The 14399-nt window shown below is 40.4% G+C and overlaps 1 protein-coding gene and 1 long non-coding RNA gene across 2 annotated transcripts; both read right to left on the reverse strand.

The window, feature by feature from the left end:
• Positions 1–393: 393 nt before the first annotated feature.
• On the reverse strand, positions 394–995 carry LOC127338318 (uncharacterized). The gene is made up of 2 exons (XR_007874287.2): positions 934–995; positions 394–618 (listed from the first exon to the last, which is right to left on the reverse strand). It is a non-coding gene; the product is annotated as an uncharacterized lncRNA (long non-coding RNA).
• Positions 996–1555: 560 nt separating this feature from the next.
• LOC127339513 (zinc finger BED domain-containing protein RICESLEEPER 2-like) lies at positions 1556–5306 on the reverse strand. The gene is made up of 3 exons (XM_051365356.2): positions 1821–5306; positions 1701–1744; positions 1556–1628 (listed from the first exon to the last, which is right to left on the reverse strand). The coding sequence occupies exons 1-3, from the start codon at positions 4483–4485 to the stop codon at positions 1575–1577; spliced, it is 2763 nt and encodes a 920-aa protein (XP_051221316.2). The 5' UTR covers positions 4486–5306; the 3' UTR covers positions 1556–1574.
• Positions 5307–14399: the final 9093 nt, after the last annotated feature.

The following is a 14399-nucleotide window of genomic DNA, read 5'->3' on the forward strand; positions in this document are numbered from 1 at the left end:
TAGTTGGTCCTGATAAAGCTTGCAAGATCATTATTTATGGTGGGAGTTGTCGCAATCTAGCAAGCAAAGAGTTATGTGCCAAGCTGAAACTCACGATGCAAGTGGACAGGCCGCCGGCCCGTCCGCCCTATCCGCTCCATCCGCCAACACTAATCCTGTAATTAGCGGCGTCCACGTCCGCTGATTCTCCTGGCCGTTGTTTCCGGCGGACAAGCTGGCCGCCTGTTGCTAGCTTTCACAAGCACTAGAACGGAGCCGTATACGTTTTGATGGAATGGCTACAATTTTATGAACTCTCAGGTTCTCAATAAAATCAGGATGAATCATAAACCATTTTTTTGCATAACTCTAAACCGGAGCCTACAGAACTCAGCTGAACATAACCTCGCATAGCCAAGTTGGATCAGGGTTATGTCATCGAATACAGAAATTACTTCAAGTTTGATCACATAGTCACTTTAACAACCACATGGGTCTCACCAAAACTTCAACAAGTTTACTAGCATAGTACTCTGAACAAAAAAAACTAAAGCACATAAATTAAGGCTTGAATGAAGGATCCATTCCTCTGATGCAGGTACAGATCTCAGTCACAAACATGAAGAGTCTTCAACGGTACTGTAAGGAAAAGAATGACAAGTTAAAAGACTTTACACAGATAAGAGGTTCTGAACTATACTTTCACCTACAAGTGTAATTGTAGTGAATACAGAATGCAATAGAAAACCAAATAGTGCATATAATTATAGTGATCACAGCCTTATTTGACAGATTTGATTCAAGGATCACAAGAACACTAGATTATCTATAGCTCACAACAGAAAAGAGGAGCCTTAACATCCTAAGGATACATCAGTTCAAGCAAACGATACCTAATGAAGTACTCAAAACTTGCTGAAGAACTCGCTAAAGAGCAGGATAAGGCAAGTATACCTTGATGAAGCCAATGTCCTTGGCGTTGCTGCGGAAGCACTGCCTGCAGCACAGACCCGGCTAGCAAAAATGAACAAGCTAGTCAGTACAGAACAGCTCATAACATACTTAAAACATAGTTGAAGCTAACATTGTCATCACTTGTAATCTAAAATGAAACAAACAAAGAGCAGGAATACAATTAACTGAAATGGATATATGTTGACTGCACCACATATAAAAGGTTTTAACTTCACTGTCACATACATCATAGTTAAAAGTATAAATTAAGTCAAGGAGTTCAAGCACAGTCTAGCACAGGCTTCAGTGTCACGTACATCATAGTTAAAAGTATATAAATCAAATCAAGTAAGGAGTTCAAGCACAGTTTCTAGCAGAGGTAGATATATTAGTCTTGCAAGCACCGCCATCAAACAACATCAGACTAGCAGGAAGAACATTTAGATATACAGTGAGCTAGTAACTTGGCAAAACCTCAGGCTAATTAAGCATTTCAGAGATGAGCCTGATATTGTTTCACTTTACAAGCTTCAGTGCACACCAATTATTTATACGGAATATAAATAACAAGTAAGGTTTCCTAGTACATATTATAAGCAACTAGTAGCTCTGACAAATGTTTACCTGTTTGATTCCACAAGCTAATTATCTGTTGGTTCAGTTTCTTCATGACACTCGCTTTCTTGGTAGAAAACCTGCCAGTTAGTTTGAGGCATGTGAGACAAAGATGATTTATTTACTCACATTCAGTATTAGCTATAAGTTACCAAGTATTCTTCCTCCTCAACATCTTTATTGGTTGTTTTAGGATCTGAAGAATTGCAAAATCATAAGTCAGTAATAAAGTTGAGATTTTAATTCTACCATTCAGCATTAGAAAAACTTACCATCAGCCTTTAGCCAATCTTGGAGGCATATCAGCGCCTCGACCGTGTCACTCTTTAGCCTGTTCCTCTGATCACTAATTGTTCTCCCACCAGCACTAAAAGACGACTCTGATGCCACCGTTGATGCTTGAATAGCAAGCACATCACGAGCAATGCAAGATAGAACTGGGTACTTAGGACTGTGTAATTTCCACCAACCCAATATGTCAAAATCTTTTTCTTGGGGGTATAAATCTTCACTCAAGTACCTATCAAGCTCATTTGTTGCTTGCTTCTTCTGAACTCTCAGATGAGCTTCCCAATCAGCTAGTGGATTATCAATCTCTGCAACCTCATCAACATCAACTTCTTCTGAAGGATCGACAAAAGACTCTCCCAGGGAGTAATCTTTAAATAGACTCTTCATAGTCATGTCCACCTTTTCAAGGTGCTCTGCTGCATTATCTCCAAATGCTTGTCTGATGCGAAATTTAACAAACTCAAATTTGTATCTTGGATCAAGGATCACTGGTATGCAGTTCGCTAAGTACGACTCCTTCCAGTACTTGTTAAACTTTTTTTGCATCTCACTCACCATTGATGCAATTACTTTCTCTTTATTATTTGCATGTTTTTCCAACAGTAACTTAATACCCCACATTTCATGGAAGTATCGGTTTGACGTTGGATAGCTACAGCCCGAAACTACTTTCGTAGCTTCAAAGAAGACCTTCAGGAGAGAGCGAATCGCTTCGGCCATTTTCCAGTCATCAGCGGAAGGAGCATACTTAAATTGTCGATCTTGTTCCACTAACTCATAAAATGCTTCCTTGTATGGCAAAGCTGAATCGATCATAAGGTATGTCGAGTTCCATCGTGTGACAATGTCAAGTGAAGGTTCCTTCTCACAGATGATGCCGAGTTGCTGAACTATATCTTCAAATAATTCTTCTCGTGATTGCGAACTCTTGACATACTTCACACTATCTCTGATATTGTCGATGGAACCTTTCATTACAGACAGACCATCTTGCACAATAAGATTCAATACATGTGCACCACAACGGACATGAAACAGTTCACCTCCACAAATCAGCATTTGTTTCTTCGTCAAGTTTTCTTTCAGATGCTCCATCATTTTTCCATTGACTGATGCATTATCTAGTGTAATACTGCATATTTTATCTTCAATATTCCAGTACTGCAAACTCTTTAACATGGCATTATACATCCGGAAACCATTATGCGGCGTTTCCATCATACAAAATCTGAGTATTCTTTTTTGCATCTTCCAAGTGTTGTCAATGAAATGATAAGTGACACAAAGGAATCCCAACCTCTGATTAGAAGTCCACATATCGGCAGTTAATGAAACTCGAGCACCACAGTTCTTCAAGACATCTCGTAGCAACGCTCTTTGCTCTTTGTATGAATCTAGGCAATCCTCTTTTATTGTTGTTCTTGAAACCATTTTGAACATTGGGTTGAGGCACTTGACAAACTTTATGAAACCACTATACTCTACAATGGAGAATGGTAGTCCATGCTGAACTATCATGTTAGAGAGGGCTCTCCTAGACTCCTTTTGGCTGAAATTCCAATCATCCACCAAAGAGACATGGGGCGATGATGTAGTGGCACGCAATTTTGCAACCATCTCGTGCATGCTACTTCTCGTCAAACATTTCTGTAGATGTCTATGGATGTGGTTAGTTCCAGAAGCCTTCGAGGCAGGAAAGACTTCATTGCAATGTTTGCACTGACCTTCCGCAAGTTTTCCATCTTCATATATAGGAATGAATTCTTTCCAGATACGGGACTTCAGTTTCCGTGGTCGAAACCGGCTGGAGTTAGCCTTAGCACGAGGAAGATTTGGAGATGGGAAATGTACAGTAACGTTTGGTACTGAAGGTGATTCTAATTTCCTCTGTTGTGCTTGAGGGGACATTCCCTTCCTTAGCGACGCCACTCTTGCAAACCTGCCTATTGAAGATCTCAACAATTTTGCTTGAGGTGATATCATCATTTTCTTATTTACTTTCTTTAAGTTACTAGTTCTCTCCAAATTATCATCAGGTCTCTTCCTCTTCAACCTCTTCCTATTCTTCTCATCTCTCCTCTCTTCCTTTGTTCTTGTTGCATTGTTGGTCGGCAAAGGTATATCTTCTTTGGATTGAAAAACGCGCTCACCAATCTCAACCTTGTGGCAAGGACAACTAAAAGTTGCTCCTGGATAGATCATTTCTCCTTCCTTGAGGTAATATTCATCAATGAAACTTTCATCAATGTCGTAGAGGAGGAGGCGGTTCACTTCGGCGTCGAGGAGAACTGAGCCCTTGTATATGCGTCGAAGATGATGTTTGCGTAAGCGAACAGAGTAGGAGGCATGCCATTCCGGGGCAACCTCTTCCTCTGCAACATCCAACAGATGGAGTTTTTCCTTGTTGAGCTCCTCTCTCACGTCTTCCTTTGGCTCCTCTGCTACAACAGGCAACTGGGTCTTGTGGGAACTACCCAACTGCTTCTCTTTCTTGACTTGCACAAGTTCACTTCTCTTGTCCTTGTTTTTCCTCAACGGTAGCTTTTTCGAGGCAGTCTCTCCCTCTGCAACACCCTCGCTTGCTGGCTCCTCTCGCATGTCTTCCTTTGCAATAGTGAGCTGACGGATTTGTTCCTTGTCGAGCATTGCACTGACACCCGCGTTTGCTGGCTCCTCTATGTGAACAGGCAACTGGGTCAGGTGGGAACTACCCAACTGCTGCTCTTTCTTGACTTGCACAAGTTCACTTCTTTTGTCATTGTTTTTGTCCTACATACAGAATGGAAAAACTGAATGAGTATATGAGGTTAATTCTATTTCCAATCTGTTACTTACATGTCAAAGATTTACACTCATTAAAATACAAAACCTTCAAATATTACAGATATATACTTTTCAGATTGATGTTCAGTGCTTAGCCTGAACATCATCACCTTCTACGGCTATACAGAGAGTTTCTACAACTAAAAAGTCTGAACTCTAGTGTGGCATACAGAGATATGATTATGTGGAAACACCTTCTCTTGTTAGAAAAAAAGAAGCGAAAAATCCCCAGATATTATCATGGCAAGATCCTAGATTACAAGATATCTTCAGGAAGATAGGGGCTGCCAAAATAAAATGTATACTAATTGGGAAGACACTGGATAACAGTATTTGCAGACATAATTGATGAGCATGGTATGGGTGCATGGTATCATGCAGTATGGTTTGAAACTGTGTATTCACTTGAAGGTTATAATAAAGTAACTACAATTTATTGTCAATAAGCAAACAATTGAGCATGGATTGTGTACAAATATATAATCAATGATTTATCCAGTATCGGATATACAGAAGATTTAGATATAATGTGAGTTAGTAACTTGGCAAAACCTCAGGCTAATTGAGCTTCAGTGCACTACCCCAGGGAAAGGCTAAAAAATGTTTTGCAGAGAGCCCGGAAGAAGATGAATGGCCTAAAATACGTACTCAAGGAGCTTATCATGGAAACTTAATACTGGTTATGCCCAACCAAGTATCATGAGTTAACTTTTTCACTAAAGGTCGACGCACTGGGTACTTGCACGGTTCTACCACTATAGAAGATGCCCGCTTCTTATAGGTAGAGAATCCTAAATGTGTGCTAGCTGTAACCGGCATCAGAAATTTAAAGTACTGTCATTGCAATAGGACACTATCTATTTCATCTGACCAAATAGTGTGAGCTGCATGTTTCTTTCCTTCCTTCTCTCAGTTATTATGTTGTCTTAAAACGTAGCATGTTTAATCTTTTACGGATCCCATAAACCAATCTAGATTTATTTTAATTTAGAGGATGTCAAGTAGACATACCACGAGGCTTTTCAGAAAAGCACCATGTTAGAACTTCTTTAGATTTTACAAAATCAAGCAGCGTGATAGAGACATTCCAATCTGAACTCTACTTCTATTTATCAGGAAACAGCATGAATTAAGTAAAACAATATCAATCCATTTACGCTGTATACATAGAGGTTCACCCAGTAACCAGCTGTATTGCCCTGTTTCTGTATTACTCTGTCTGTCAAAAATAAAAGCAGGCAAAGGCTAAGTAACTTAGTACTGGTTATTCATCATACTCTCTTACAGTACAGCACAGCGTTAGTTAGTATCATAGAGAGGCTAGCTGAATCGCTTCCACAATCTCTTCAATTGCAAGGTATGCATCCAAGCACACATGACAGTTTCTAAATTCAAAGAAGGATTGCTACCTGTCCCGCCGGATTCCTGTCCTCTTGCTCTGAAGAATTCTTGTGCACCTCCTTGTCTGCTAGATTCGTTCCCTCCTCCGCCGGATTCTTGCCCTCCCCCACCTCCGCGCCCATCTCTGATCTCTCCCAGAGGCGGCGACGGCAAGGGAGCCGGAGGCGCAGAAGGAAAGGTGTTGGGCGGATACGAGCGGGGTGCAGGGAGGCGGCGAGCTAGGTGCAGACGTTCACGTGCTGGGAAGAGGGAGCAAGGCGCCGGCCCGACGGCGGCGACCAGCGTGGCGGCGTGCCCTATCTACTCTGCTTCCTTTTTTTTTTTGAGACAATCTACGTGACTCTGCTTCCTTTGCTACTAGCGATAGCCTTTTTTTTTCTTAGCAGGATGGACGGCCTGGCGGGCCAAATAGACAGAGTCCGTGAGGCCGCCTTGCTTATGTGGCCTAGCCGCTAGGCCGTTTGGGCCTTTTTAGCGGCGCGGACGAAGCGGACGAGCGGACATCCGCCTCCGCCTGCATCGTGAGCTGAAACTGAAGTATCTACCGCACCCGCATCCATATTATATTCAGTGGTTGAGCAATAATGGTGAGATGAAGGTGAGCCACATGGTGCGTGTTGATTTTGAGATTGGACCGTATAAGGATTCCATTGATTTTGATGTGGTTCCTATGACGGTGTGTAATCTACTGTTGGGCCGGCCATGGCTCTATGACCGTTCTGTGCAACACAATGGCCATGCCAATACATATCACTTGGAGCTCAAGGGCAAGAAGATTAACTTACAACCTATGTCACCACAACAAATTGTCAATGAATCTCGTCAGAAAATTGAAGTGAATTTGGAGGATGCATCTCTAGATAGGCGAGAGAATTGTAATACCGTGAGTGATATAACGAAAAGTGAGAGAGTGAATTCCTTAGTCTCATTAGTCACCAAAGAAGACATGAGGGAATTTAGTGAGGATCCTACGGACATGCCTCTTGTGCTTATGTACAGGGGTACGGTTTTGGTTTCTAACGACATGACCCCTCTTCCTCTTGGTGTTTCTAATGTTTTGCAGGAATTTGGCGACGTGTTTCCGGAAGAGGTACCCGCAGGACTACCACCATTGCGAGGTATTGAGCATCAAATCGACTTTATTCCCGGAGCTTCGCTACCCAATAGGGCGCCATATAGAACGAACCCCGAAGAGACGAAGGAAATACAGAAGCAAGTACAAGCGCTACTCGACAAAGGTTATATCCGCATAAGCCTTAGTCCTTGTGTTGTTCCTATTATTCTAGTTCCTAAGAAATATGGTACATGGCGTATGTGCGTAGATTGTAGAGCTATAAACAATATTACTATTCGATATCGTCATACTATTCCCCGTTTAGAGGATATGCTAGATGAATTGAGTGGTGCTGCTGTGTTCTCTAAAATTGATTTGCGTAGTGGTTATCATCAAATTAGGATGAAAGAAGGGGATGAATGGAAAACAGCCTTTAAAACAAAATTTGGTTTATATGAGTGGTTAGTAATGCCTTTTGGTTTAACTAATGCACCTAGCACTTTCATGAGACTGATGAACCATGTTTTGCGTGAATGTATTGGAAAGTTTGTGGTTGTGTACTTTGATGATATATTAATCTACAGCCGCAATGAATCTGATCATACTATACATATTCGACATGTTTTGCAAGTGTTGCGTGATAATCAACTCTATGGTAATCTTGAGAAGTGCACATTTTGCAAAGATAAGGTCATATTTCTTGGTTATGTTGTCTCTAAGCATGGAGTAGAAGTAGATGTGTCTAAAATTGAAGCTATTCGAAATTGGCCTACTCCCATGAATGTGAGTCAAGTTAGAAGTTTTCATGGTCTAGCTGGGTTTTATAGACATTTGTGCCCAACTTTAGTACTATTGCTGCACCTTTGAATGATTTAACTAAAAAGGGTGTTGTCTTTAAGTGGGGCGCGGCCCAAGATCATGCATTTGATGAACTGAAACGATTGTTAACTTCTGCACCGTTGCTTGCACTTCCTGATTTCAATAAGCAATTTGAGATTGAATGTGATGCTAGTGGTATTGGAATTGGTGGTGTGTTGATGCAAGAGGGTCGCCCAATTGCATATTTTTCTGAGAAACTTTCTGGTGCTAAGTTGAATTATCCTATATATGATAAAGAATTGTATGCTTTAATTAGGGTTCTTGAGGTTTGGCAACATTATTTGTGGCCAAAAGAATTTATCATACATTCTGATCATGAAGCTTTGAAATATCTGAAAGCCCAATCTACTTTGCATAAGTGTCTTGCTAAGTGGGTTGAGTTCATTGAGTCTTTTCCATACATTATTAAGCATAAGAAGGGAAAAGATAATATTGTTGCTGATGCTTTGTCTAGGAAGAATATGCTATTAACTCAACTTGATGTTAAAACTCCTGGACTAGAGATACTATGTGATTTGTATGCCACTGATCATGATTTTGCTGAACCATATCGCTTATGTGCTATTGGTAAAGCATGGGAAAAATATCACATACATGATGGATTCTTGTTTAGAGCTAACAAACTATGTGTTCCAGAATCGTCTGTGCGTTTGCTCTTGTTGCAGGAATCACATACTGGAGGTTTGATGGGTCACTTTGGGCGTGAGAAGACGCTACTCATGCTAGCTGACCACTTTTATTGGCCAAAGTTGAGGCAGGACGTGGACAGGTATGTGAAGAGGTGCATTACTTGCAATAAGTCCAAGTACAAGCTGAAGCCTCACGGTTGGTATACTGTAGACAGTGTTGGGCCTCCAAGAGCAGAGGTTTGTAGAACAGCAGCAAGTTTTCCCTTAAGTGGATCACCCAAGGTTTATCGAACTCAGGGAGGAAGAGGTCAAAGATATCCCTCTCATGCAACCCTGCAACCACAAAGCAAGAAGTCTCTTGTGTCCCCAACACACCTAATAGGTGCACTAGTTCGGCGAAGAGATAGTGAAATACAGGTGGTATGAATAAGTAGTAGCAACGGCACCAGAAAAGTGCTTTGCCCAGGACAGTAAACAAGCAGTAGTAACGCAGCAGTAGTAACGCAGTAAAACAGTAAACAAGCAGCGATAGCAGTATTTAGGAACAAGGCCTAGGGATCATATTTTCACTAGTGGACACTCTCAACATTGATCACATAACAGAATAAATAGATAGATGCTAGACTCTACACTCTTTTGTTGAATGATGAACACCACTAACTGTGTAGGATTACACGAACCCTCAATGCCGGAGTTAACAAGCTCCACAATATTCAATGTTCATATTTAAATAACCTTAGAGTGCATGACAGATCAACACAACTAAACCAAGTACTAACATAGCATGCACACTGTCACCTTCACGCTACGAAAGGAGGCATAGATCACATCAATACCATCATAGCAATAGTTAACTTCATAATCTACAAGAGATCATAATCATAGCCTACGCCAAGTACTAACACGGATGCACACACTGTCACCATTACACCGTGCAGGAGGAATAAACTACTTTAATAACATCACTAGAGTAGCACATAGATAAATTGTGATACAAAACACATTGCAATCATAACGAGATATAAATAAGCACTTCACTACGCCATCCATAACAGTGAATAAGTATTCTGTGAAATATAGCCTAAGAGACCCACACGGTGCACACACTGTCACCTTTACACACGTGGGACAAGGAGTCTTCGGAGATCACATAAGTAAAACTCACTTGACTAGCATAACGACATCTAGATTACAAGCATCATCAAATGAATCTCAATCATGTAAGGCAGCTCATGAGATTATTGTATTGAAGTACATAGGAGAGAGATGAACCACATAGCTACCGGTACAGCCCCGAGCCTCGATGGAGAACTACTCCCTCCTCATGGGAGACAGCAGCGTTGATGGAGATGGCGGTGGTGTCGATGGAGGAGCCTTCCGGGGGCACTTCCTCGTCCCGGCAGCGTGCCGGAACAGAGAGTCCTGTCCCCCAGATCTTGGCTTCGCGATGGCGGCGGCTCTGGAAGGTTTCTCGTACAGTGGCTTTTTCGTATCGAGGTTTTAGGTCCAGGGGCTTTATATAGGCGAAGAGGCGGCGTCAGGAGGTCGAAGGGGCGCCGACACTATAGGGGGGCGCGGCCCCCCCTTGGCCGTGCCGGCCTAGGGTTTGGTGGGCCTGTGCCCCCTCTCTGGCGGTTCTCGTGTGTTCTGGATGCTTCCGGGCAAAATAGGAACCTGGGCGTTGATTTCGTCCGATTCCGAGAATATTTCTTTACTAGGATTTCTGAAACCAAAAACAGCAGAAAACAGCAACTGGCCCTTCGGCATCTCGTCAATAGGTTAGTTCCAGAAAACGCATAAATATGACATAAAATGTGCATATAACATGTAGATATCATCAATAATGTGGCATGGAACATAAGAAATTATCGATACGTCGGAGACGTATCAGCATCCCCAAGCTTAGTTTCTGCTCGTCCCGAGCAGGTAAACGATACCAAAGATAATTTCTGGAGTGACATGCCATCATAAATTTGATCATAATATTGTAAACACATGTAATGAATGCAGCAATCCAAAACAATGGTAATGACATGAGTAAACAACTGAATCATAAAGCAAAGACTTTTCATGAATAGTACTTTCAAGACAAGCATCAATTAGTCTTGCATAAGAGTTAACTCATAAAGCAATAATTCATAGTAGAAGCATTTGAAGCAACACAAAGGAAGATTAAGTTTCAGCGGTTGCTTTCAACTTGTAACATGTATATCTCATGGATATTGTCAATGTAAAGTAATATAACAAGTGCAATATGCAAGTATGTAGGAATCAATGCACAGTTCACACAAGTGTTTGCTTCTTGAGATGGAGAGAAATAGGTGAACTGACTCAACAATAAAAGTAAAAGAATGGTCCTTCAAAGAGGAAAGCATCGATTGCTATATTTGTGCTAGAGCTTTGGTTTTGAAAACATATAGAGAGCATAAAAGTAAAGTTTTGAGAGGTGTATGTTGTTGTCAACGAATGGTAGCGGGTACTCTAACCCCCTTGCCAGACAAACCTTCAAAGAGCGGCTCCCATTTTATTTTATTTTTGGGTGGCACTCCTTCCAACCTTTCTTTCACAAACCATGGCTAACCGAATCCTCGGGTGCCTGCCAACAATCTCATACCATGAAGGAGTGCCTTTTTATTTTATTTTTATTATGATGACACTCCTCCCCACCTTTGCTTTCTCAAGCCATGGCTAACCGAATCCTTCGGGTGCCGTCCAACAATCACATACCATGGAGGAGTGTCTATTTTTATTAATTAATTTGGGACTGGGAATCCCATTGCCAGCTCTTTTTGCAAAATTATTGGATAAGAGGATGAAGCCACTAGTCCATTGGTGAAAGTTGCCCAACAAGATTGAAAGATAAACACCACATACTTCCTCATGAGCTATGAAACATTGACACAAATCAGAGGTGATAAATTTTGAATTGTTTAAAGGTAGCACTCAAGCAATTTACTTTGGAATGGCGGAGAAATACCATGTAGTAGGTAGGTATGGTGGACACAAATGGCATAGTGGTTGGCTCAAGTATTTGGATGCATGAGAAGTATTCCCTCTCGATACAAGGTTTAGGCTAGCAAGGTTGTTTGAAGCGAACACAAGGATGAAGCGGTGCAGCAAAACTTACATAAAAGACATATTGAAAACATTATAAGACTCTACACCGTCTTCCTTGTTGTTCAAACTCAATACTAGAAATTATCTAGACCTTAGAGAGACCAATTATGCAAACCAAATTTTAGCAAGCTCTATGTATTCTTCACTAATAGGTGCAAAGTATATGATGCAAGAGCTTAAACATGAGCACAACAATTGCCAAGTATCACATTATCCAAGACATTATAGCAATTACTACATGTAGCATTTTCCAATTCCAACCATATAACAATTTAACGAAGAAGAAACTTTGCCATGAACATTAAGAGCTAAGAACACATGTGTTCATATGAACCAGCGGAGCGTGTCTCTCTCCCACACAAGCATTTATTCAAACAAAAACAAAAAACAAAAGCACACAGACGCTCCAAGTAAAGTACATAAGATGTGACCGAATAAAAATATAGTTTCAAGAGAAGGAACCTGATAATTTGTCGATGAAGAAGGGGATGCCTTGGGCATCCCCAAGCTTAGATGCTTGAGTCTTCTTGAAATATGCAGGGATGAACCACCGGGGCATCCCCAAGCTTAGACTTTTCACTCTTCTTGATCACATTGTATCATCCTCCTCTCTTGACCCTTGAAAACTTCCTTCACACCAAACTCAAAACAACTCATTAGAGGGTTAGTGCACAATCAAAATATACATGTTCAGAGGTGACATAATCATTCTTAACACTTCTGGACATTGCACAAAGCTACTGAAAGTCAATGGAATCGAAATATCCATCGAACATAACAAAACTGGCAATGCGAAATAAAAGGCAGAATCTGTCAAAAACAGAACAGTTCGTATTGACGAATTTTATTGGGGCACCATACTTGCTCAAATGAAAATGCTCAAATTGAATGAAAGCTGCGTACATATCTGAGGATTACTCACGTAAATTGGCATAATTTTTTGAGTTATCTATAGAGAATTTTTCCCAGATTTGTGACAGCAAAGAAATCTGTTTCTGCGCAGTAATCCAAATCTAGTATGAACTTTACTATCAACGACTTTACTTGGCACAATAAAACACTAAACTAAGATAAGGAGAGGTTGCTACAGTAGTAAACAACTTCCAAGACACAAAAATAAAACGAGGTACTGTAGCAAATTAACACATGGGTTATCTCCCAAGAAGTTCTTTCTTTATAGCCATTAAGATGGGCTCAGCAGTTTTAATGATGCACTCGGAAGAAATAGTATTTGAAGCAAAAGAGAGCATCAAGAGGCAAATTGAAAACACATTTAAGTCTAACATGCTTCCTATGGAAAGGAATCTTGTACACAAATGAATTCATGAAGAACAAAGTGACAAGCATAAGCGGATAAAACACGAGTAACTTCAAGATTCTCAACATAAAGAGGGGAAACTTAATATTATTAAGATGCATACAACCATATTTCCCTCTCTCATAATAACTTTCAGTAGCATCATTGATGAAATCCACAATATACCCATCACTTAAGACATTCTTATCATGGTTCATATGCATAGTAGTATCATTAAATTTGGCATAAGAAGAGTTATTCTCATTAATAGTAATTGGAGCAAGATTATTATCAAGAATTTGAACATGGTAAACAAGTTGCATATTAAGGGAATTGTTTTTGGTAATCCAATCATGACTATGACAAGTTTCATAAGGATAGTTAGAACCTATGTCATAGCATTCTTTATAATAATCATCAGAGATCGGAGGCACAGTGTCATCATAGGAAATAGAATAGTTATCTTTCACAGTCGGTTTATCTGTGTCCACACCATCATTGTTATTAGAAGGAGACGTATCAAAAATATAATGACCAGTAGCTAAAAGATTTTCAAACATCTCTTCCCCAAGCTTAGAGCTTTCTATATTATTATGGGAGGAAGCATGGATAGCACTGACACTATGGCAATTATTATCATCATCATTTTCAGAATTAGTTTCCCAGAGATTTGCAATATCAAAAGTAGTGTGCTCATTCAAATCATGATTGCTAATGTATGTAAAGGGCATAGGAAGATCATCGTATTCAGATTCATTATCACAATAATCATTAGGAGCAACATACTTACGGTTACCTAGCGTTATCTCATTCACGCGGGGATACGCCGTTACCTCTTTCTTTTTATTCTCCTTCTTCTTCTTCTTCTTCGTTCCCTTCTTCTTCTTCTTCTCTTCCTTCTCCTCGTTCCCTTCTTTAGGAGGAAGAGGCTTGAAGGGTGGCTTGTCCGCATAACCTGATTTACTTTCAGAAACAATAGAAGAAACTTGGGAGGATCCCTCCTTTTCATTAATTAGTTGAAAACACACAGCGGTCCTATCATATTTTGGCAAGGTGTCATCTTCTAAAATATTTTGTATGTAAGTATTTGTATGGCTATTATCAATGCAATAAGAAAAACACCCATGCAGGACATCATCAATATCAAGATCACTCATATGTAACAAAGAGATTTTTCTCGACAGTTCTTCACACCCCAAAAATAAAGTAAGTTTATCATGCTGATTAGGAGTAATTTCATCATCACAATACAAATTTGCAGCACTCATTGGGTTCAAATTATCATTGGAGGAGCATTGAAAATTAAAATGACCCACTTCATGGCAAACTTCACAAATAAAAGGATAGAGGGCACAAACTT

This window comes from Lolium perenne, chromosome 3 (assembly GCF_019359855.2).
Source record: "Lolium perenne isolate Kyuss_39 chromosome 3, Kyuss_2.0, whole genome shotgun sequence".
In the NCBI taxonomy this organism is placed as follows: domain Eukaryota; kingdom Viridiplantae; phylum Streptophyta; class Magnoliopsida; order Poales; family Poaceae; genus Lolium; species Lolium perenne.